At 34.6% G+C, this 25,970-nt stretch overlaps 1 protein-coding gene across 4 annotated transcripts in view; it reads left to right on the forward strand.

Annotated features, from left to right (window-relative positions):
* FAM81B (family with sequence similarity 81 member B) overlaps nt 1–25,970 on the forward strand; it is a 79,478-nt gene that overhangs the window by 22,892 nt on the left and 30,616 nt on the right. For all 4 annotated transcript variants that reach the window (XR_004234071.1, XM_031967646.1, XM_031967629.1 and 1 more), the window contains exons 5-6: nt 2,560–2,678; nt 23,539–23,668. Coding sequence is in view for 3 of the 4 variants with exons in the window: in XM_031967646.1 (XP_031823506.1) it covers nt 2,560–2,678; nt 23,539–23,668 (249 nt within the window). In the remaining variant the exon portion in view is untranslated. The remainder of the gene's footprint in view (nt 1–2,559; nt 2,679–23,538; nt 23,669–25,970) is intronic.

The raw sequence follows: 25,970 nt of genomic DNA on the forward strand, positions 1-25,970 counted from the left end.
TCCCAGAAAGAGATTCTTAAATTGAAGGTAGCCCACCATTCTCATTCCTGTCCCCCTGCTCCCTTTTAGGGTTCATAATGAAATGGAAGGGGAAAGTGAACTATATTACTTTTAGAAGATTGAACAGTTCTTTTGATGACTCCAAGCTTCTCCTGAAAACAAAAGCCCATTTTTTCAAACATCAACATTATTCTAGTGATGTTGTGTAGTTCTGAGTCTAGGAATACTCTCAGCTCTATAAAATATCATTGATAATTACCCATAGGCACATAGTGGACAAGAATAGGGATGCAAAGAATTATACAATAATGTTGCATGTATGTATGCAGGGGTTGCTGCAACACAAAGAATTATTATGCAGAAATAGTATAAAAGACATTATCAGAGAAATTTCTAGCTGGAGCATCATGATGTCCAAAGAATTGATTTAACAAATTATTAAGCACCTACTGTGTGCAAAGCACTATATTGGGCATTAAAAATACAAAGTCCACAAAAGAAACATTTCCTGACCTCCATGAAGAAAACTCCATTTGACATCAGAAGCTAAGTAACCCCAAAGGGCAATGGAAAAATCCCTGGTGGATGTAATGCATTTCTAATAATGACAAATATGCAAAAATGAGATTTTTCACTTGAAGGAGAGAGGAAAAGAACAAGCATTTATTTAGTGCCTACATCATGCCTAAGTGTGCTAAGTGCTTTACAAATATTAACTCATTTGAGCCACTCAGCAACTCTACAAAGTAGGTGCTATTACAATCCTTATTTTACAGCTGAGGAAACTAAGGTAGACATTATGTAAGTGACTTTGCCTAGAGTCACACACCTAATTAATGTCTGAGGCCAAATGTGACAGGTAGTAACTCTTAAATACAGCCCTAGTACCTTTGAATCAATGTCAAGCAAGCTAGAGAAAGGTTGGGTAGATAATCTGGAAAGAATCCTTGAGAGAGCATGAAAAGGAAGTAAACAGGATGACAAGATGTGAATGAATTGAAATCTGTCCCCAAAGAAATACATACCAATAAGTACATAACCTCAACATATATAATGCCTATGCTTATATTAATTAGGTTACAGATTCACTAAAGTTTTAAAACATTAAAAGTTTACAAAATAGTCTACATTAACTGATCCTCACTACCACCCTGTGACATAGAGTACTAAGACTGGATTTGAACCCTGATCTGACAAAATGAAAGTTTTATACAAAAGGAAACTGAAGTTTAGAAAGAAAAATTAATTTGCCCAGGATCACACAGTTAATAAATATTAGTCCCAGGATTCAAACCCATGCTTCTTTCAGGCTCTAAATCCAATCTATCCACAATTTTTGAAATCAATATTTAGAATGTACAATAGATTTAAAATGAACCTGCAGTATAAAATAAAAATAATGATAATAATGTTGGGGACTAAGTTGCAAAGATCTGACTTAAGCCCCACCTCTGATATTAATTTTAGTTGTATGGTCTTAGGCAAGTGGCTTAACCTCTCTGAGACTCAGTTTCCTCATGTGTAAAAACAAGATCAATGCTTGTGAGGATTAAATGAGATAATGTATGTAAAGTGCTTTTTAAACTTTAAGACCATATAAATGTCCATTATTGTTGTTTTCTCATTCTCCTCTTTTCAAAGATGAAAAAGTCTTGGGATAAATCTCTCTCTTACTATTATTCTCCTATATTTAGTGTTCTGTGGATTATTAGACAAGTAGATAAAATACTTTTCTGTAGTTAGAAAAAAGTTTTAGAATATAAACTCACCCTCTGTGAGCATTCATTGTGAACAATCTCTAGGTTCCTTATTGTAATGATATTCTAATAAAACTATATTGCCTAAACTGACTACCTGATTGACAATTTGAAAACTATTTAGTTCAACCCATATATGAACAAGGCTTTTTGTTGTTCATCTTTCATTCTCGAAGAGGACCATGATATCGGGGAGGTGATGTCATGCCATGCAAGTGAATTGGATTCAAGTTTGGGAGGGCTGGGCAAGGTCACCTGCCTCTCTTTCCCCTCCAGAGCCATCTGGGTCCAGTGGCCAGATATAGATCAACAGGTCTCATTGAGGTGGCACCCATAGCTTGGGCTTTGCTTTCTTTCTTTCTTAAAGACCAATCATTTCCATAAGGAAATGATGGTTACTGAGAGTCATAACTTTTCCAGTGGCCTTGTGTTGGAGAGAGACGTTCAGAGAAAGGACTATGAGGACTGAATATGGATCACAACATTGTATTTGCACCTTTTTTTGGCTTAGAGTCAGGAAGACCAGAGTTCAAATCCAGCTTCTGACACTCACTAGTAGTGTGATCCTAGGCAAGTCACTTAATCCTGTTTGCCTCAGTTTCTTCATCTGTAAAATGAGTTGGAGAATGAAATGCAAACCACTCTAGTACCTTTGCCAATATAGGGTCAGGAAGAATTAAACATGACTAAAACAACTGAACAACAACATACTAAACAAGAATCAAAATCATAACTGATAAAGTGCTTTCTCTATGGCATGAAAAAATATATATTAATAAAGAATTTAACTCAAAATTTGCAGGTTCTGGAAGAACAAATAAGGGTTCGGGACAATGCAATCACTGAAAGTCATTTTGCTTCCCAGACTTTTACCCAGGCTCAGCTCCATGGAATGGGAGATCTCCGTGGAAGAGTAGCAAGGTAAGTGAAAAGAAGATTCTTTCAGAATTCCTATGTAAATAATTAGAAGTCACGATCTCTTTTTTTCCTCAAAACTTTTCTATAAACAAGTTTCATATTGTGGTAACCAAATTAGTACAAGTAAGCTAAATAGGTTTGGTAGAAAGAAAAATCTCCCAGTGAGAGCAAACATGATACAGCGGGAAGAACTCTGGATTTGAAGACTTTAGATCTGGATTTGAACCCTGCTTACAAGCCATGTGACTTTGAGCAAGTAGTACTCAGTTTCCTCATCAATAAAATGAGGTTGGATTATGTGGCATCTGAAGTTGCTTCCAGCTCAAAATCTAAAATCCTATTTTTTAAACTTATTTTTCTTGGGTTTGGGGGATTTGGGTTTGTTTTTTGTTTTTTTTGGTTGTTATTTTTTTTTTTTGCCATAAGATCAAGATGGAAATATGCTTTGCATGACTTCAGAAGACTTCAAAAGGAGAGGGAGAGGGAGAAAGGGAGAGAGGGAGAGAGAGAGAGAGAAAGAGAGAGAGAGGAGAGAGAGAGAGAGAGAGAGAGAGAGAGAGAGAGAGAGATCTTATAAGTCTTTGCTTATAAAATATATATTTATCATTCCTCACCTTATCTCCAATCCCAATAAATTGCCATATAAACAAAATAAGAGAATTTTTGTCAAGTCTTATCTGGACTCAAATCTGCTTTCAAATGTTTATTAGCTGAATGATCATTTAACCTCTGTCTGCCTCAATTTCCTTAACTGTAAAATGAGGATAATTACAGAATCTACTTCCCAGCTTTTCTGTAAGGATCAAATAATATAATATTTCTAAAGCACTTCGTACAGTGCCTGGGACATAGTAAGTGCTTCATAAATGCTTGTTTCTTTAAAAAAAAAAAAAAGAAAAGAAAAGAAAAGAAGAAAAGAAAAGGATATAGTTAAAGATTTGAAAATCCAACAAAGTAATACAAAGTATTTTGCAGCTTAACTCCACTCCAAAGTTTTCATAGCTACCCTCCATACCACCAAAATCCACGAAGCATATTTTCAAGCAAACATATACATATTCATACCACTATTTAAAAATTTTAAATGCCACTAACATAACATTTGGGTGTTTTTTTTTTCTTTCATTACACTCTTCCTCATATGACTCCCCACCCTCCAACCTCAGCAAATTTTTCAAAAATGATGAAGGCTTCAACACATATACATGTGCATAGTCTGGCCAAAGAAATTTCCATAAGTCCAAAAAAGCATGCCTCTTTATGCATTTCAAATTCATCACCTCTCTTGTCAGGAAATAAATGCTCTTTTTCCTTTTCATTCTTTTGTATTTTTAGTTTATCACTGCATTGATGAGAATTTTAAAATCTTCCCAAGTTGTTTTTCTCCACGATGTTATCATTCCGAAATTGTTTTCCTAAGTCTGCTCTCCTTTTTCTGTGGAAGTCTTCCCAATTCATCTGAAGTTGTCCATTTTGTTATTTCTTATGGACTAATAATATTCCTTTATTTTCATGTACTATAATTTGTTTAGTCATTCCCTAATTGGATACTCCCTTAGTTTTCTAGTTTGGGCTGCTGCAAAAAGAGCTGCTGTAAATATGTTTGTATCTATAGGTCCTCTTTTTTTTAATCTTTTGATTTCTTTTTCTTTTTTAATTTTTGCACATGCACACACACACACACACACATAGCAACTTAGTAACTTGTTAGAGTTCCACACACAAGACTTGTAAAATATGTAGGAATATGGCACAATGAAAAGTGAGCTAGATTTGGAGCCAAGAGAATTCAGAATCCATATGATCTTCCATAAGGCACTCTCTGGGCCTCAATTTTCTTATCTGCAAAATGATGACCATAGGCCCTATGATTCCTTCCAGTACTATGATCCTGTATAATATTTCCAATTCAACATTTCATTATATCCACAAATTAAAATCTGACTTTAAAAGGACCCCATCTACTCTAACTTCTCACACAATACAGGAAGAATTCCCACTACATTTCAGACAATTCCAGTTACTCAGTCACTAATTACAGATTTCAAATATAAAGAATTCTCTAATTAAGCAGTCTATTCCATTATTAAACATTAATTTACTTATGTTAAGCAGAGGATTCTGGAGTCAAGGCTGGAAGATACTTCTACAGAGTCTATGCCCTCCATCCTACTCAGTCTGTCTCTGTGACCTCTAACAGCTCAACCTGTTCAGCAACTAAACCTTCACATTCAAGGGTCTACTGAGGTTTTTAGTCCAGGCTGTTCCAGCGCTCTATGACTTGTGACTCCTCCAGTGAGATAGAACCAACTTGCAGTTATAACAGTAATAGTAATAGCTGAGATTTGTTGTTGTTTGTTCATTGTTGAAGAGGACCATCAGAATGGTGATATTTTGACTTACAAGTGAATTGGATTTAAGTGAGACAGAGCTGTGCAAAGTCAACTCTCACTCTCTCCTCCAGGGTCATCTGGGTCATCTGGCAAGACATAGTCAAGAAGACTGGAAATGATCTCACAGCTAATATTTTGCTAGAACATTAAAGTTTATAAAGTATTATAGATACTCATTTGTAGTGGTAGTATAGGTGGAGATTGCTCCAGACAAATATCCCATTAGAGGGATCCTGTCCCATTCTGGGGACAACTCAGGTAACAGAAATCCCAACAACCAAGAAGCAAAAAACCACCCCTTCTCTGTCCTGAAGAAATAACAGTATTTTCTTTCTTTGTATTTTCCATCAGATGCTATTGTTTTTCAGGACACTTTCATTCTTTCTCAGTTAGTTCTGATCCCTTGAGAGGAAAAAAATCAACTGCTATAATTTGTAGTCATAGAAAGTTTCTGAGGCACTGGGAAATTAAATGATCTGCCTTAAGGCACACAGCTAGTAGGTGTCAAAAGCTAGACATAAACCCAGCTTTCCTCACCCAAGTAAATCCTTTATTCATTAACCTATAATATATGTATGTATACACATTTTTGCAATTGTATATACATATGTGTGGTGTGTATATATACAAATATGTAAACATGCATATATAAACTTTGACAAAATAAACAATAGAATTATTTACTTCTGCATGATCTTTCAATTTCTTTTTTCCTTTGTGTATCTTTCAGATTTTATTGTCATATTTACATAATCATACTTAAAATGTATGTTGCTCTGATTCTGCTGTGTTGGCTCTCCACATCTTAGAATAAATATGTTTTCCATGTTTCTTTGTATTCATCATATTTATCTTTTCTATGGAAGTATTCCAGTCCATTAGTATGCTACAATTTATTTAGCCATTCTCATATTATTGTAGATACAGGCTGTATTTCTTTGGATATTAGAAATAAGGCAGTAATAAACATTTTGTATAAACAGATTTTTTCCCTTTTAATAACATTCCCAGGTGATAGTCCTACTAACACCAGGTCACTTTGTGACCTTAATGTATATTACCAAATTGTTTTCTAAATAAGATTTTTGGCAATTAATGCACATTATACATATGTTACAATATACATTCAAAGCATAATAGAATATATCTCATATACTCAATGTTTCATCATATTTCTCTTTCCATAATGTTTTTTTAGGTTTATTAGTAATATACAAAAATACTGAGAAAGAACAGTTTTGAAAACTATTTATTGAATGTATTATATGGTTAAAAAGAAAACCAAGATAGACATCTTAAAAAATGTGTAGTTTCATGTTCATTCTTCTCTTTTTTGTTCTACTGTGTAGATGAAAATTTTCCTTTCATTTGGTATTCATCAAATTCAGAATAAAAAATATTGCTGTTTTACTAAAGGAATCAATCAAGTGATCAATCCACAAACATAACTTATAGCTTCTTCAATGCTGAAATTTTATTTCATTTTTAACTATCTTTGTAATTTATTAAATAATAAGTAATGTCTCCAAGTTTTTTTAATTTGCATTTCTCTGATTCTTAGGGATTTGTAAATAAAATTAAGTGATTGCTAAGAATGTTTGTTTCTCTTTCCCAGAGCTATCTCTTCATAGCTTTGAATCATTTATCCTCTGAGGCTTGGGGAAGAATCGTGGTCTTATAAATTCCATGTTGGTTCTCTTGAGATTTCAGGTGTCAGATTTTTATCAGCTATGTTAACTTCCAAGATTTTTTTCCAATCTATTTCTTGTCTTTATATTTCTATAGATAGATTGCATTTTGTTAAATAAAAGCCTTTTGTATTTTAGAATCTATTTTGTTCTTAATAATTTATTTTGCCTTATACATACACTTTCTTGTCACAATGCACACAACATTCTTTCTTTTTTTTTTAATTTTTTAATTTTTTTATTTAATAGCCTTTTATTTACAGGTTATATGCATGGGTAACTTTACAGCGTTAACAATTGCCAAACCTCTTGTTCCAATTTTTCACCTCTTACCCCCCCACCCCCTCCCCCAGATGGCAGGATGACCAGTAGATGTTAAATACATTAAAATATAAATTAGATACACAATAAGTATACATGACCAAAACATTATTTTGCTGTATAAAAAGAATCAGACTCTGAAATATTGTACAATTAGCTTGTGAAGGAAATCAAAAATGCAGGTGCATAAATATAGGGATTGGGAATTCAATGTAATGGTTTTTAGTCATCTCCCAGAGTTCTTTTTCTGGGTATAGCTAGTTCAGTTCATTACTGCTCCATTAGAAATGATTTGGTTGATCTCGTTGCTGAGGATGGCCAGGTCCATCAGAACTGGTCATCATATAGTATTGTTGTTGAAGTATATAATGATCTCCTGGTCCTACTCATTTCACTCAGCATCAGTTCGTGTAAGTCTCTCCAGGCCTTTCTGAAATCATCCTGTTGGTCATTTCTTACAGAACAGTAATATTCCATAATATTCATATACCACAATTTATTCAGCCATTCTCCAACTGATGGACATCCATTCAGTTTCCAGTTTCTAGCCACTACAAAAAGGGCTGCCACAAACATTCGTGCACATACAGGTCCCTTTCCCTTCTTTATAATCTCTTTGGGATATAATCCCAGTAGTAACACTGCTGGATCAAAGGGTATGCACAGTTTGATAACTTTTTGAGCATAGTTCCAAACTACTCTCCAAAATGGTTGGATTCGTTCACAACTCCACCAACAATGCATCAATGTCCCAGTTTTCCCGCATCCCCTCCAACAATCATCATTATTTTTTCCTGTCATCTTAGCCAATCTGACAGGTGTGTAGTGGTATCTTAGAGTTGTCTTAATTTGCATTTCTCTGATTAATAATGACTTGGAGCATCTTTTCATATGACTAGAAATAGTTTCAATTTCTTCATCTGAGAATTGTCTGTTCATATCCTTTGACCATTTTTCAATTGGAGAATGGCTTGATTTTTTATAAATTAGAGTTAATTCTCTATATATTTTGGAAATGAGGCCTTTATCAGAACCTTTGACTGTAAAAATATTTTCCCAGTTTATTGGTTCCCTTCTAATCTTGTCTGCATTAGTTTTGTTTGTACTTTTCAGTTTGGTATAATCGAAATTTTCTATTTTGTGATCAGTAATGATCTCTAGTTCTGCTTTGGTCATAAAGTCCTTCCCCTTCCACAGGTCTGAGAGGTAAACTATCCTGTGTTCCTCTGATTTATTAATAATTTCATTCTTTATGCCTAGGTCATGAACCCATTTTGACCTTATCTTGGTGTACGGTGTTAAGTGTGGATCAATGCCTAGTTTCTGCCATATTAGTTTCCAATTTTCCCAGCAATTTTTATCAAACAGTAAGTTCTTATCCCAAAAGCTGGGGTCTTTGGGTTTGTCAAAGACTAGGTTGCTATATTTCACACAACATTCTTTCAATTCCCACTCTAATAATGTTTTTAAAGTAGTTTTATTATTGACCAAATTTGTACTTGTTGTGGTATTATGGTATGAAATGAAATGGAAGTCTAAACACATTTTTTGCATCTAATTTTCTCCCAAAAAAATTTAAATTACTCTTTTCTTCAATGTTTTGTAATCTTGGGTTTATCAAACAATAATCTATTATACATTGGAAGTTCTAATGTTGAATTTTCTCTTCTATTCCAATGAACTATTTTTATTTTTCTTTTTCTGTACTAGATAATTTTGATAATTAACATTTTGGAGGATAATTTAAGATCTAGCAGTACAAGTAGACTTTCATCAGTTTTTTTCATAGTTTTTCTTAATATAATTTTGTCTATTTTCCATGTGTTATAATATAGTTTATTTAAAATAGCTAGTTGGTATTTTCATTGCTACACATTAAATCTATAAATTTATTTAGGTTTTGTTGACCCTTTTCCTATAATGATATTACCTGCTCACATGATTGTGTTAAGCCATAAAATTTTTAAATTATTTTTGTCAAAACTGTTTTGTAATCTGCTTTTATAGGCCCCACAAAGCCCATAGTAGGCTAATGCTTCTATAGTCAATATGTTTTGTCATTATTTCAATCATATTTCTCCTTGTATCAATTTTTTCTGGTGATATACAAAATACTTAGAAAGCAGGATATCTTTCAAAGTTACATGTTGATTTGATTATAAACTTTAAAAAAAGACATCAGAAATTTGAAGTTTCATGTAATATATTTTTATTGTTCTACTATATATATATATATATATATATATATATATATATATATATTTGAAAACCCTCATTTTCTTTGGTAATCAAATAAAAACAAAAATACTGAAAATTTATGCCATGCTATCTTACTGAAAGCCATCAACAAAGTGAACAAGCAACAAGTATTATTTAAGTATCTACTATGCAGTAGGAACTATAAATACAAATGCAATTATGACAATTATTATTTTTCTTTAATTTTCTAAAGTTATTGCATTTCAGTTCTTATTCCCTTTATTTTTCCTAGTTATTAATATAATAAACATTTCAAAAACTATGTGTATATATATGTAGGGGTGGGGAGGTGGGGGAGGTATCTCTAACCTTTTTCTATGACATAATACTAGCTCTTAGTTTAAAAGAATTTTGTTAAAGAAAAATATTTTTATTCCTATTCATTTTAGTTTTTTAGCATTGACGAATACAGTAGTTTATCAAAGAGTTTCTGTGAATATATTAGTGTTTTCATGAGTTGTTCAGGTCCTCATCTATAGCTTCCTATTGTTCTCTTTGCCTGAGGTTTCTCCCTACTCCAATCTATCATCCACAGAACTACCAGATTGATTTTCCTACAGCACAGGAGAGACACTTCATTTTCTAATAGCAAATTCCAGTTTCTGCCTTTTAGTTCTAGGATCCAACATAAATTTTTCTATTTGCCATTGAAAGTCCAACTCAAACTCACCCCAACCTATATATCCAATTTTATTATACTTTATTCCCCTTTATACAACATATAGTTCTAAATGGTCCTCTTAACTCTTTATCATACAGGCTATTTCCACCCATGCTTGGAATGTATTCTTTCCTCTCCACCTCTTACAAATGAACAAACAACAAAGCTTTAATAGTTTTAAAATATACCAAAACTTTGGGAATGCTTTATATTATTCCCATGATTTCACAATTTTCATAACAAACTAATTCAATTCAATAAGCATCTATTGGGAGCAGGGTTGTATCCAAAATATAAAAGAAATAACAACACTTGGCAACTTACAAACTGTGGGACTGATGAAGAGTTTCAAACTTGAATGACTAGTTTTATAATTCGATAAGAGTGAGTTGTAACATCAAAATTATTTTAATTCATATCTTTCTTAGTGTTTTAAATAGTTTTTCATAAGTTGTTGATGATTTACAATCATTTTGAAAACAATTTGTTTATATCTTGTATCTATCTATTGAGGGAATGTATCTTGATTTTCTATATTTATTTCAGTTCTCTATATATCTTAGTTAATATATGTTGGGATATTTGTTGCAAAAGAAAGCCCCCCCCTTGATAGTTTTTCCTATTTTAGTAACATTGATCCTCTTAGTATAAAAGTTTTTTGAGTTGGAGGTATGGAGATAAGATAGATGCCTTTTTCAAACTATTCCTTTGCATGGACATCACAATCAATCACTCCTGTTGGAGCTGGTCCCTTTCATCTCTAGCCTCCTTTCCCTTCCTCTTCTTCCTCTGCTAATGAATAAAGTTAGCACCTCTACTTTCTCTATTGGGAAGATAGGGTATAACTTTCTTGCTAGCCAATTTCTCTTCCCAGTCACCAACTCTCCTAAAGCAGAAATAGGCCCATTTTCCCCAGTTCCCAACAATTTCTAAAGACCATAAGTATCTTACCCTCCTGTGTATACATCTACTCTGAATCAACAATAGTTGCTGACCAAGGTGTTTATTCAGCAAAGTGTCTAAGAAAACACAATGTTTGTACTACTAGGAACTTATGGGTTCACCTCTATTTTTCCTGTAATTGTTCTCCTAATCAATAGGCTTATTCCCCTGTGATCAAAGTCCTGGCCTTCTTACAAAGTCTCTATTATCTGAAGTGATATGTTTTGATCTGCCTTGTATACTGTGTTGGTGGAGCTGAATCAAAATTCAAATACCAGAAAACTTTCTTCCATCTTCCATCTAATCTACCTCCACCAATCTTACTCTTAAATTGCCTAATGTTTCTGGAAGAGAATACAGAATTGTGCTGACTGGGCCTATTGGGCCTACAACAGATTTATGCTATCTACCTCAGCTATTCGTTCAGTACTGCTCAGTAATCTTTTTATTCACTTTTTTTTAACCTTCTATGACAGTGCCTAGGAAAGATGCTCCAAATCCTTTCTTCTCTCCTCAAGCCCCTAACTTTAGCAGGTACTTGACCTCACTTTCAGCCAATGGAGTACCTTCTTTGTACCTGATGGACAAGGGACCAAGGCTCTCTCATTTGACCTATTGCTGCTTTTCAACATTCTCTTCCTTCTAGTTTCATAGGAAGAGATAATCTCTTCTGTTTTCTCAAGTTCACCCTTCCACCAAATTTCATTGCCTCTGTTCAGCTCCACTCTTTGATCAATCTTCACTGTTTTCCATATTCCAGCTGGGTCTCCCCCCAAACAAACAAACAAATAAAAAATCACACACATTTATTTACTAGGGCCTGGCATTTAATTCATAGCTTGTGGCTATAAAGGTACATTTCCACTGAATCTCCCCAACTAAACCAGATTAAAACATGACACCATAGTAAAACAAAGAACACACTTGCACAGATTTCAAGATATCTAGCAAGTAATTAAAAGCATTCCCATCACTCATTTTCCAAAGTTAACATTTTTTATGCCTTCAGATAGTAGAACAATGGAGAGCAACAAATTTTTAACCAGGTGATCTTGTGCAAGATATATTATCTGTCTGGTTTTCAATTCTTTATCTATTAAATGAAGAGTCTAAATTAGGTAAACTTCCTTCCAAACAGAGGGTATGCTGATAAATATTTAACAACCAGCTTGGGGTCAGTATAGGGGAGACTGAGAAAATTATACACATCACACTTTTGAGTTTAAATTACATTGTTTTTCCATCATTTTCTTAAGTCTAAACAATCGATAAAACAATATATCAAGTCCTGATTGACAGTGTTTGCTGACTTTTGAGTTCTAAATGTTTATACTAAAATTTTAACAATTGGCTTTTCCAAGCTGGTTTGAGCTTTCTCCAGCAAGCAACTTAAAAACTCCTCCCTTTTCCCCTCTCAATATCTGACAAATAGTTGAAAGATTGTGCTATCTGGCAGTTTGGAAAAATTTCCCCAGAGAATGCAAGGAGATTTGCAAAGTTCAACTTTTGCCCACAAAAGTCAGACTTCAGGGTGACCAAGAAGACAGTATCAATGGGGATCAAGCAATTTCAAGAAGGACACATCCAACATTGCAAGAGACTCAGAGCTAGATCCTGTGCAGGAAAAAAAGCATATATTGAGAGCTGGGTAAAAAGGAACCTGCATATTGGTACCCTAAGGATCAGGAAGGCATGGCTACCTGCACATATACCTCTTTGCTAATGGATGCAGCAACTGCATAGACAGATATGCAACTACTATATATATTTATAAGCTATTATTATAATTCAGTGATTTTTTTACTTAAGTAGAGATATTGCTTTCCTTGGATCTAGGTCTCCTTGAGACCTAATAAAAGTGCTGCTTAAACATGGAAAGGTGATAAGTATCAAAGGTTGGTTAAGTAATTTACTTCCCAGAAAATAGACCAGAGTAAGAGAGCTATCATGTGAATTAGATTTGTTCTGCTTGGCCTTTAAAGCAAAGCTAGAAACAATGGGAGGAACAGGGGTTCCATTAACACAAAAACTTCCTCACAGGCTACTTTCTTCCTACCTTTCCAGTTTTCTTATTCTTAATTCCCATCCACACATTCTGCAATCTCATGACACTGCTCTACTTTCTGTTCCTCCAATACAACACTGCATGGCCTATCTCCAAGCCTTTGTACAGGCTGTTTTTCATGCCTGGAATGGTCTCTCTCCTCACCTCTTCCTTGCTAGCTTCCTTGGCCTCCCCTAAAACGCAAATCTCTCCTCCTTTAAGAGACCTTTTCCATTTCCCTCACCTAGCCCTCACCACTATTCTAGTGCCTTGTATGTAATATTCTCTTATATTTACACTATATATATAGTATATAAAATTATTTGCATGCTGTCTCCCCTATTAGAATGTGAGTTCTTTAAGGATGGGGACCTTATTTTTTGTCTTTTTTTCTATCCCCAGCATTTACTATAGTGTCTGGAAAGTAATAAATGTTTAATAAATGCTTATTGAGATACTAAGGGCAACTAAGTGGTACAGTGGCAGGAATAGATAGAGAGCACTAGGCTTAGAATCAAGAAGGCTCATCTTCCTGAGTTCAGATTTGGTTTCAGATACTTCCTAGCTATGTGACCCTGGGCAAGTCACTTAATCCTGTTTCCCTTAGTTTCCTCATCTATAAAATGAGCTGAAGAAGAAAATGGTAAACCACTGCACTCTCTTTGCCAAAGAAAACCCCAAATGGGATATAAAGAGTCAGAAACAACTCAACAGCAACTATTGGCCTGATTGAATCATGACAAACCTTACAAAAAACATACTAAAAAGATAAGGTTTCTGGAGAGAGTACCACTTACTAGGTAGAAGGGGTTCTTGGTTGGTTAAGGGTTGGATTAGCTGGAATCTGTAGTTCCTTTTATTCTGAGATTCAAAGATTCTATGAAAAGTATAAATAAGATTTACCCATAAAGTCATTCATTAATAGCTCTTCAGTTCTTTGGAAAAGCTGTGACCTCATCTGATGGAAGATCTCCCTCTAACAGTGCAATTCAACAATGATATAATTTGTTACCATGCAGATTGATAGCAATTATCTGTTTATAATTAAAACCTACGATTCAATTCAATTCAGTGGCAGTGCATGGACATGTCCAAAATCTACTTCCTCTCTGAACTACAGGGACACATGCAAACCTGTTATTTTCCTTCTTAGTATCATTTCATGTTTAAAACAAGATGATAAAGTTCAAAAGTGTCAAGAAATGAATCAAAACATATCATTTCAAATCTTTAAAAATCTTTCCTTCTTCTAGTCTTTTCCATTCTTTCCTAGACCAGTATTTCAAAAAATGTTTTTTCCCCTTGGTTCAGGGAGGACACTAATTCACTTTTCCTTAAAAGTTCTCCCTTCTTTAACCAAAACTTGACAAGGTTATTTTCTGTGTTAGAATCAGATTAGTTGTCTTTTGGCTAAACTTTACCCTCCCTCATTTCTGTTGTTCCTACATATTTGTAAGCCTAGTGAGTAATAACATGACAAGGCATTATCAGGCAACTTAATTCATATCTTTTTACCCTTTGAACTCATTTCCAATGAATATTTTGGCATCGGTGAAATTAAGTTGATTATTTTTATTTAATTCACCAGGAAAAACGTTTTTGTTTTGTTAAACAGGCTCAATATTTAGTAGCAGAGATAAAATGTGACAGAATGGTGCCCACAAAATGGCATAAAATGAAACATCACTTCCTATCACTGATAAGATGGGTCTAAATGATTTTAGACCTACTTCATAACTTCCCATAGATCTTTTTTTCCAGAAGGAAAAGGTAAACATGTAAATGCACATATTTATTATTGGAGTGTCATCTATAGACACTCCAATTATATACATATATATATATATATATATAAAACCTTATCATAAGAATGGTAACTAGTTTCTCTATTTTTACCTCCCCCCAAAAAATTTTTTTTCCTTTTCTCAAACTTCCCTATTACTGTTGAGAGCATTATTTTCTTTCTAACCCCTCCAGCTTATTAGGTAATATTCTTGACTTTTCAGTTTCTCTCATTCTCAACATTTAAGACATTAATAGGATTTCCATTTCATCTTTGCAATATCCCTTGGATATGTACTTTTCCCTCCTCTGATATTGCCCCCACCCTCATTCAGGCCCTAACCACCTCACATCACATTTATTGCTATTGCAATAAAAATAATGGTTGGTCTGCTTGCCACAAGTCTATCCCCTTCTAGTCCAATTCATCCTCCATTCAGCCACCAAAGTGATTTTCACAAAGCACAGATCTGACCCAGTATAGTCCTTAAAGCAAGCAAGAAGGAAAAAATAGCTGTTACAAATTATTTCATTGAGTCTTTTTAATAGTGTCCAATTCTCCATGACCCTATTTGTTGTGCTTTTGGCTAAGATACTGGAGTGATTTTCTATTTCCTTCTTCAACTAATTTTATAGATGAGAAACTGGATGAGAAACAAATGATTTGTCCAGGGTCACACGGCTAGTGAGTGTCTGTGATTGGATTGAGAACTCAGATCCTCTTTTTTGTGGGCCAGTGCTCTATCCACTGTGCTACTTAGCTGTCCCTTAGAAATTATACTGATGCTTTATTAAAGGCATTATAGTCATTGAAAGAGCTATATAGGAAGATAGCATGGTACAACAGAAAGGGTGTTGAACCGCTGATCACCAGACCTGAGTTAGAGTCCATGTTACACCCTCCTTGAGAAAATCTAACAATCTCTTTGTGCTTCAATTTTTCTTTCTGATCTGTAACATGAGAGACTAGATGACCCTTAAGGTCCCTTTCAGCACTAGATATATGACCTTCTGAATCCTGTGAATGTCAGAGAGGTCAGCAAACTTCAAAATATTCCTACCTTTTCTTCTGGAATATGGAGAGTTATGGTGACCATACAGTGACTCTTGTCATTTAGGAATGGTGAAATCAGCATGTATCAGATGCAATCTGTCAAGTAGGAATGATTACAATATTCAGCAAATCACAACCAACAGAATAATATGATGGCTGTTATCACAGCTAAGGCAACTGTTCCTTGTGAGGTCTTTTGCATATATACATTATATAGAAACATAAATCTAAATATGGGTCTTTCAAATAACCAAAGACAGAGAAAAAAATTCATTTCAGAGATATTAGTGACTTTTAGCTTCAACTCAAAGCCAGGTTGATTCCCTTGCCTGCAGTTTCCTTGCCATAACTATCTAGAAAAATGCCTGGGCCAGTTGTCTTAGTAAAGTTTATCCTCTCACCTCATTCATGGTACATAACCCTGAACAATCCATGAAAAAGATTACTTTGAAAATGCATGAACGTCAGAAGGATTAAGGCGGGGAGGAGATAAGAAGAGCATGTAACACAAGATCATGTAAATTCAATGTCTCAAAAATGTTATTTGTTAATCATGACAGACTAAAGTATCAGTATAAAGAATTATTTAATATAACATAGAATCATAATAGCTTTTAAATAGTCCTTTAAGGTTTACAAAGCACTTTCCTTACAACACCTACTTAGAAAAGTGAAATGTTATAATGTCAGCTTTATGAACCAAAAGACAGAAGCTCAAATGGATAGAATGATTTGCCCATATTGAACCTGACAGTGTTAGAGATGTGACTCAAACCTGTCAAGTGACTGCAGATTAGATTAGGGAATCACTTCTTGCAGCAGTTTAGATGAACTTGAGTTTTAATCGTGTGCAAAATCTTCACAGAAATCATTTATGGAGGGTCTCTCCAACAGCTCTATACCTAAGCCTTTCAACATCTTGTGTGAGGCAGCATAATATTTAATTTGTCTATCTGTTATCACATCCTCTGATCATATCTTTCCTAATTAATATCCCATATTCCAATTCTTACACACATCTGGTAATATTCTATAGCTTACTCATACTCATATGCATCTTTCCATTGTCCTTTTGTTCACAAACAATTTTATTCTTTTGAGAATTCTATTATTGGTGCCACAACAACAGGGGGAAATGAGAATGTAGTAAATTCCAGGCTAATATTTTTCTTTGGCTGAAATACTACTTTAAAGTTACCGGGAGACAGCATATCACTGTGTTAATTGTTCAATCAGAAAATTTAATGAGTGCAAAACTTGAAGTACCTGAATTTTTCACCAGATGGTGCCCTACTTGAAGTACCAGATGGATCCTAATCAAATACTCTCTGGGCATTTGCAAGGAAATAGCCACTTTCTGAAGCTATCCCCAATGATCACTAATCAGCATTTAGCCTGTAAACAACTAAATTTCCCATCAATATGGTCACTATTACTAGAACCTAACTTAATCTCAGGCAGAATTTTAAAATATAGAGTATATGTAGTTTTCTAAAAACATTTTAATAACTATATTTCAATAAAATTGGTTTCCTTTGTAATGTGATATACTTTATTTTATACTCTTAACAGTATTCTAATAAGGGAATCTATGCTCACTTGCTCACACTCGCCCTCACCCTCTTCCTTTCCCTCCTCCCCCTTCTCTCTGTCACACACATGTATGTGCATATGCACTAAGATTAATCTAGGGGATGAAATAGAATATTGCCCCAATATATCATATCTGGCTGAGCCTCAAGTCGATGAAACGTTTCCCATCTCATAAGTACACATTCAGAGATTTAGCTGTATTTAGCTTTAATAGAGCCCCTTATCAGTAAGGAGCTGATGGGAACTGTAGTTTTTCATGGCCAGTAGTCAAGATTTGAAAGATCCCATGAAAATAAAGCTATAAAGTGTGAGGATCGTGTATTTTAAAATCAGCCGGAGTCAGGAATTCAGGTTAGGGGAAAATCGTCAATCTTTATTCTCAGTAAAGAAAGATCAGAGGTGGAAGGGAATGGGCAATAGTAATGTATGCAGCTGAGTCAAGAAGCTAGATAGACCAGAAGCCACACGACCAGCAGCTACTAGCATGGAACCCAGGCTCAATCTCTCCCAGCCTCTCTTCCTGTCTCTGCCTCCCCCCACCAAAATCGTCATTTCCTATACAACACATCAGGACTTGCACAGAGAGTGGGTGGGGGCCATTCTTTCTCCAAGCATATATATTAATAGAGTATAGTCCAATTACTATTTAGCCTCATGTGCTTGGGACCTCAGTGCATCAACTCAAGCCTCAGCCCATTACAATAAGAGACAGGACCCAGGAACTTCTGAACTCTAAGAAGGAAGATAGGAACTCTGGGGCTATGAAACAACTACAAGTTCTTTGAACTAATTTGCGCTCATTTACTCATTACATCATTAAATGAAATGATGATTCATTTGGACAGAATTTTGCAATTTTCCCCTAATTGTGTCTTACCATTACCCTTCTACTCTCCTCAAATCATTAAAACCTTGTTGCTTTTTCCTCTGAAACTTTATGATAGATTGTCTTTATGTGGACATAAAGATAAGATAGCTTTTTTATTGCATTCTGAGCTAGTGTTTGTTATAAAGGAGAGGACCACAGAAGGGTATAAGGACAAAAGGGAACCCAAGAGAGCAATTTTCCTAAGATTTAACAGAGAGCCTATATTAAGCTATATCTCTGAAGACATAGAGGAGTTTCATTATGGTCATAAAGTTTATTGTTCATAGAAAAAAATGAAAAGAAAACAAGACAAAACACTCTTGTATAGAGACAATTGCCAAAAACCATCTCCCTCTTAGGTCTTTATTATGGTTTCCTTCTAGATTGGAGAGTTTATACAAGGAAAGCCCAGTAGCCTACAATGATAGCCCATAAAAGAGGAAGATAAGAAAGTGCTTTTACACACACTTGCCCGTTCCCCCATTTCAAGTTCAAGGCTCAAAGAAAAGTGTGGATGAATTTCTTTGTTTTAGGAACCTGTAATAGCCTTAGAAATCATTAAAACTGGAGATCTCCCTGGATATATGCCAGATGAATCATTGCTCATCATCTACCCCTCATCTGGAAGAATCTCAACATTGTAATAGTTTCCCATTGATCACTTTATTGCTCATAGAACTCCAGTTTCCATCTCTGCTTCTGATACCCCCATTTTTAGAAAGGATACATTTCAAGAGGAGGAAAGAGACTAGCAAAAAAAAAGAGGAGATGTTTTGTATATATAGTATTGTTTTACCACATGACATGACTTCTGTATCAATCAAAAAAAGCAAAGGCCCATCATGACTCTGGGACATTAGAGAGGGTTAATACTCTCTAGTACAAATATCATCAGAACTGCTCTGCCAGTCTCCTATTCCATGAATCATCTCCTCAGATTTGACAGGAAAAGTAAAAGCACCAAGCTTTACAAGCAATAGGGGTAGAACTTGAGTGGAAAGCACAGACAGGAGATGTAAGATGAAGTTAAGGGAACTCCTAAAAGACCAATTTGGCTAGAATATAGAGAACATAAAGGATGAGAAATATGAAATAATAAATCTGGAAATGTAGACTAGATTGTGAGAACTTGAATTCTTTCTAATCTAAGAAGAAATGGAGAACTAATAATCATTTTTAAACATGGAAGTAATTGTTATTTGGTTTTAAAAAAAAAAAAGTTTGATTTAGCATTAGATTATACTTGAGTACAGGTCCTTCCTCTAATATTTAATAACTGAATTGTCAAAGATAAGTTACTTTTTCTCCAGGAGATCAGTCTTCTCATCTGTAAAATAGGACTGAAAAATAGATTGAGCCCCAACTCTATAGTATCTATTTCACAGGGCTGCTGTGAGAAAAAACAAAAGGATACTCTTAAGATGGATAGATCATTCACAAAAATTGTATAGAGATGAAAATTTACTGTCATATGGGTAGATAATTGCTTGTATCTTCTCAATTGCATTTTTAAAATTAAACCTAAAAATTTTTGCCCAGTATTTTAGTATCTTCTTCTCTTTAAGATAAATATCTTGAAAAATCACTCTCTGGGGCAGCTAGGTGGCATAATAGATAGAACACTGATCCTAGAATAAGAAGAATCTGACTTCAAATCCAACTTCAGATATTAGCTATGTGATCCTGAGCAGGTTACTAAATCCGAACTGCTTCCCCAGAATGCACGTGCATGCGTGTGCACCACACACACACACACACACACACAAAATCACTCCAAATTGTGTCATTTCTCTATAGAAATTTCTTCTATATTAAATTGCTCATTCCAATTTCATCATCTTAAGTTCCATTTCCATAACTCATAGAATATATTGGGTACTGAAGGTATTGAGCCCAAATAGGATGGTTTTATAATCATTTGATAAGAAGAGACCATCCACAGATATGCTCCATTTTCAGTCTGTTGAATTTCTTCCAGTTTTATCTATAAATGTTCTTAGAAATATTTGGCCTGGTTGCTCCAAATCCTAAGGTTTTTGCAAGCTTGTTTTCTTTTCTGTTGCTTTTTCTTTTTATAGACTTTCCTTTTTTTGTTCTTTTTTGGGGAGGTAATAGAGCTTATAATCTGTGGTCATTCTGCTCCAAAATAGAGTAGATTTTATAGAATAAATGGATTTATTTTCTGAAGTACCATCGTCATTCATTATTCTCTCTCTCCAGTGCACAAAAACATCAATTGTTTGCTGGCTGGGGGTGACTTCTGGCTTCTCTTTACTACCTAAAGAGTTTCTTAATGCTTCTCAAAGAAATAAATATTATAATCAGTGCCTACATTTTTACTATTCTCTTTTTTCAGCCTCAGTCTCCTATTTGAACAGGTGAAGTTGGACTCTTTTATAAGCACATACAGAATCTTTTCATCTTTATTCTCTTCTAATTTGGCATTAATTGTTATTTTTGTTAATTAGTGATTGGTCTTACTACACAAAAACAGCTGGTTCTGAAATGATTATATAATCACTTAATATCTTGTAAGATATTTTGTTTTCATTATTTTGCAGTACTGTTTAATATTCACAATGTTCAGTACCTTCTGACTCTTATTTTTGAAGAAAATATTGATATAAAAAATTAATTCCATGAGTAATTGAGAAACTATTATCCTCTTTAATTTCTTAATTAGACACAATATTTTCAACATTTCTTGTCATCTTCCCTTATGCCCACCTAAATAATTATTTATAAAGGTATATGATTCAGCATTTCTCTACATCTTTGTCCTCTGGAATAGATACACTGCAATTATATTCTTGACAGTCTAATTTTTAGTGCTTATTATGAGCACCTCAAGCACAATAACGAAGTGTTCCATGAAACAGTGTTTCTTATCACTGTTATATGAATCATGAAATTAAGTCAGAGTTGGAAATAGGGACGTGCTAGAGTTAATTCATACTGGCTTGTAAATATGACCTTGTTAAGTTTTCAGCAAAAGCATTTACATTTTGGAAACTGGCATGCTACAAATCAGGGCTTGATTCGTTGTCTTGTGGATTATTTGGACTTTTGAAAGTTACAGAAAATGTTAATAATGCAGAATAAACTTATTATATGATCCGAGAGACCTGGTTGTTAAATATATACCATCAGACCAGTGGTTAGAAGAAATCTTTAATTTCTCTGTTTTTAACTATAGGGAGAACTTGCATTGGGATTCTACCTACAGGAGGGCGGGTCCATGAACTCTGGGCTGAGCTTTTTTAAATTTCTCATCTGGATGGAATTTTGACATGTCTCCATGTGTCCATTGGGTACCTTTCCCCTAACTCAAGTTTTTCAGTTGTTTTTTGTATTCTGTTTGTCCCTGATTAAATTGTAAGCTCCTTGAGTATGGGAACTGTCTCCTTTTTTGTTTGTTTTTCATATTTATATCCCCAGCACTTAGCACCGGTTTGGTACATAAGAGGCATTTAATAAATATTTATTGACTATGAACCATCTTTTCTAAATGATTAATCCAAAGTCATATTAAAATGCCTAAAGTGGGATCTGAGCCGTCTCCCAAATCCAAATCCAAATGGATTGGCTAGCCCTAGAAGAGCAGGTCTGGTCTGTCCCCAGATCCATACTCAAAGACTTTGCAGCCTTGTAAGGATTGTCACTCTCTATGCTCCATTCATATAGCCTTTGAGAACACGTTTTTCTCATGCCTTGATATGTAGTAGAACTTTTAAATGGATAGATAGCACATTATAATGTGTTATAATCCACATTCTCTAAGAGAGGGCTTTACTGAGTTCCATAGAGTTACATATCTGTTTCTGCAACTGAGAGTCTGAGAAATGGATAAGTTCTTAGTTGCAATGACAATTTTATCAATTCTATTTCCTGGTATACTAAATCAAAAAGGGGGTGGCCCAAGAAGTGCATAGGAGGAGGAACATAGAAGTCACAGAATCATGAATTCTCAGTGGTGAAAGCAAGGAAATGAGGCTCAGAAAGATTAAAGTGCTTGTCCAAGAGTTACAACCTTGCTCAGCCTCAGTTTACTATCCTGCAAAATGGGAATAATAATAACACCTACCTCACAGGTATGCTTGGATGATATAATAAGATGACATGTGATATATTTCTCTCTTTTCTCATGAGCAAGAAATAAACTTTTTCCTACAGTCATTAAAAAAAATAAGATAACACGTGTAAAGCTCTATGCAAATCTTAAAGTTCTACATAAATGTGAACTAGTGTTATTAGTGTTTTAAAATTTCTGTATTAGAGTTAACAGTTTTACATACAAATTTCTTTTTCTCTTCCTTATATATTGCAATACTCATTTGTTGATTTTTGTTGCATTCATAATAAATATTTTAATTAGTTAAATTTAAAATAAATAAATAAAATTATTTTTAAAAATAATAATAATTTTAAATTAAAAAATTCAAACAAGGTCACACATGAGGTGAGTGACAAACCCAAGATTTGGACATAGGTCTTCTGATTTTAAATCCACTATCTTTCCTTAGGGTAAATTTGGCAAAACAAATCACAGGAAGATATTTTTTCTGCTCACAAATATTTCCCCATGCATTCCAATAATTAGAAATTCATTTGGGTTAATTAAGTCTTTTTAGAAAGTAGAGGTGGTCAGCCAAATTCCAGCTAAGGCTACTCAGAAAGGAGAAATGTTGTCTTGGACTGGAAAGAAAAAGACATGGTAGAGTATAAGGAAGCTAAGGTGGGATGAGAGAACTTGTACATGAGTATTTGAGATGGGGAAAGGAAGGAAGGAATCAAAAAAAGATTTAGGAAAGAATACTGAAGACAACAAAAATGAGTTTTGCCTATTTTACAATTTTGCCCTGGAGGCTTATACTGAATGAACATTTGACTGAAAATAGTTGCTACTGTTTGCTAATAATGCCTAAATTGAAGTCCCACCTAATTTGGAGAGCTGAAAACCTCAGCTTTCAACAATCCAGCCCATTCTCTTCAATCAAGTTCATTCAAAGCATCCCATTTAGTTCATTCAAAGCAACCCATTTAACTCAACACAGAATTTCTCCGTCCTCCCCTAGGAGGAGGAAAAAGGAAAAGGATAGGTGCTTACATCCTTCACTCCCTCATTTGTCTTTTTCTGCAGTATTCAAAAGATTCATCATCCAACCCGTTAACTTTGTTCCCTTCTTATATTCAGGACCTATGTTGATTCTAGGAACACTTTGACATTTATTTTTTATCTATTTCCATTCTGCTACCAGATGTGATGCAAGTCTTGCAAAGCTCTCCGGAGACATTAATGTCATCAGGCATGAGTACCAGAAAGTTGAAAAAGACATTCAAGCGCTTAGGTCTATTCTGGAAGCTTTTTCTAAGACTGTGGATGTGAAGGTAAGCAGCAAGAAATAGAGAGAATATTTACATATTCCTCCCATAGTCCCCTTATCAAAATGTCAGCTTGGGCAAGAAGCTTCTTATTCAAACCAGAGGTTTATGTTGCTGGATGCTACCTTGATAGCTTCAAACCTCACAAAAATACTGTGGAAGAAAAGAGTATAATACAAATATTATCAAATGACAGTTCTTAGGGATTATAAATTCAGCTTCTTACCTGTATCATTTCTTATGTAAGCTTTATATAGACTATATATTGATAATACACTATGGATCACAGACTTCTAAAAGCTGGAAGAAACCTCCAGGGGTTCTTAATCTAGGCTCCAAGACCTTTAAGAAATATATATTTTGGTAACTGAATTTCAATGTAATTGGTTTATTTTATGTAATCCTAGAAATATTTCATTTTATGTACTTAGAAACAGCTGAGGGGCAGCTAGGTGGCACAGTGGATAGAGCACCAGCCCTGAAGTCAGGAGGACCTGAGTTCAAACCCGGCCTCAGACACTTAACAATTCCTAGCTGTGTGATCCTAGGCAAGTCACTTAATCCCAAGTGCCTCAGCAAAAAAAGAAAGAAAGAAATAAAGAAACATTATTCTGCTCAAGAGTCCATCAATTTCACCATACTGCCAAAGAGGTCTATGACCAAAAAAAAAAAAAAAGTTAAGTATTCCTAATGTAGTTTAAATCTCCTATTTGACAAAGGGAAAACAATAAGGCTTAGGGAGTCCCAGTCAGACAGAAAGTTAAATGGTTGACTCATAAGTAGAAATTAGATTCTAATTGATTCACTATCAATCATCATTGGTGTCAATCACTGTTAAGAGTATACAAGAAGAGAAATGATACAGTCCTAGCCTTTAAGGAGCATGAAATTTACCAGAGAGAGAATATATACATTTTTAAGCATATACAAAATAAATAAGTACATTTTTGGTGGGGAGAGCATTCCTCAAAGTTGCCTTATCAAGAAAAACTGAATGATATTTCAGAGACACATTGCTCCCAGTTTTGGCTAAACTTGTCCTAGGATCACAGATGGCCAGAACTCTTGGGTGAGGAGTAAGATGGAGCCTCTCAAGGCCCAGTTGCTTCCATTGAAAAAGGAAGTGTTGGTTTCCAATATTTTCAAAGTTCCTTCCAGCAAGGAATCCTATGATCCTAAAAGAGAAATCTAACATGACAGCACTCATTATGCTGAATCATGAGGATAAATGTGTAATGAAGATCCAATGATCTGTTCTCTTGCCTCTCCTCCTTTCATTCACATTCTCCAGCTATTGTTTTTTCTGTCTGAGGAACAGGAAGCATGAATCTTGGATTCTTGGCCTACCAATAGTAAAGGCAAATCTTTGGCATTCAAGAGTTGTCTTATAATCAAGATAAATACACTGCCTTTATAAACTAAGGAAATTCTTCAAAATCCAATTCAGACAATCAAGTTTTCAAGCTAAAAACGATCTTGTTCTTACTGTGTCTGGATTCTTGTGATCCCATTTACAATTTTCTTGGCAAAGATCCTAGAGTGGATTGCCATTTTTTTTCCAGCTCCTTTTCCAGAGGAGAAAACTGAGGCAAATAGGATTGAGTAAACTGTTCTGTCACAAAGCTAAGTTTCTGAGTTAGAATTTGAACTCAGTTCTTCCTGACTCCAAACCAGGTGCTTTCTATACACTCTACCACCTACCTATTCAAACTCATCATTTTAAGACCCAGAAAAGTGAACATGCTTACCTTTTAGGATCTTGGATCAGAATCCCATATGTATGGGAGATGCAAAAAAACAAATTTATTACTTACTAAATGCAAATTTTGTCCTGTCCCAGAAATAGCCACTTTCCATGTTACATATGAGTTTGCTGTTGTTTTGTTTTGGTAATGTAACATGTTCCTGTAAAGGCTCAAAGCCTCCAGGGTATAGTAAGTAAAATAGGCCAGGAATGTTAGGGAAGCAACATGTCCAAATCTTGGCCACCATTGTCTGGGCATTGTCTGAATTCTGTCTCCCCCTCAACACTGGTTTTGCCCTGACTCACATAAGCCACTTCAACTTTCTGTGTTTCATAACTATTCCCAAACCTCCATCACTGAGTGCTGCCTTCAGTGCAGAAGCTGCGCTCTACCTTTTGAAATCACCTGGTAGACAAATAGAATATTATAATCCCAGCAGAATGAAATATCCCTCAATATCTTTTCCCTAGAACAACTTCTGGAACTATTGAGTCAAATTCATTTGAAAATAAAATTTTTCAAAGACAATCTTGCCTTAAATCCAAGTCCTGCTCCTCTAAATA

The sequence above is a fragment of the Sarcophilus harrisii genome, chromosome 1 (genome assembly GCF_902635505.1).
Source record: "Sarcophilus harrisii chromosome 1, mSarHar1.11, whole genome shotgun sequence".
Lineage (NCBI taxonomy): Eukaryota > Metazoa > Chordata > Mammalia > Dasyuromorphia > Dasyuridae > Sarcophilus > Sarcophilus harrisii.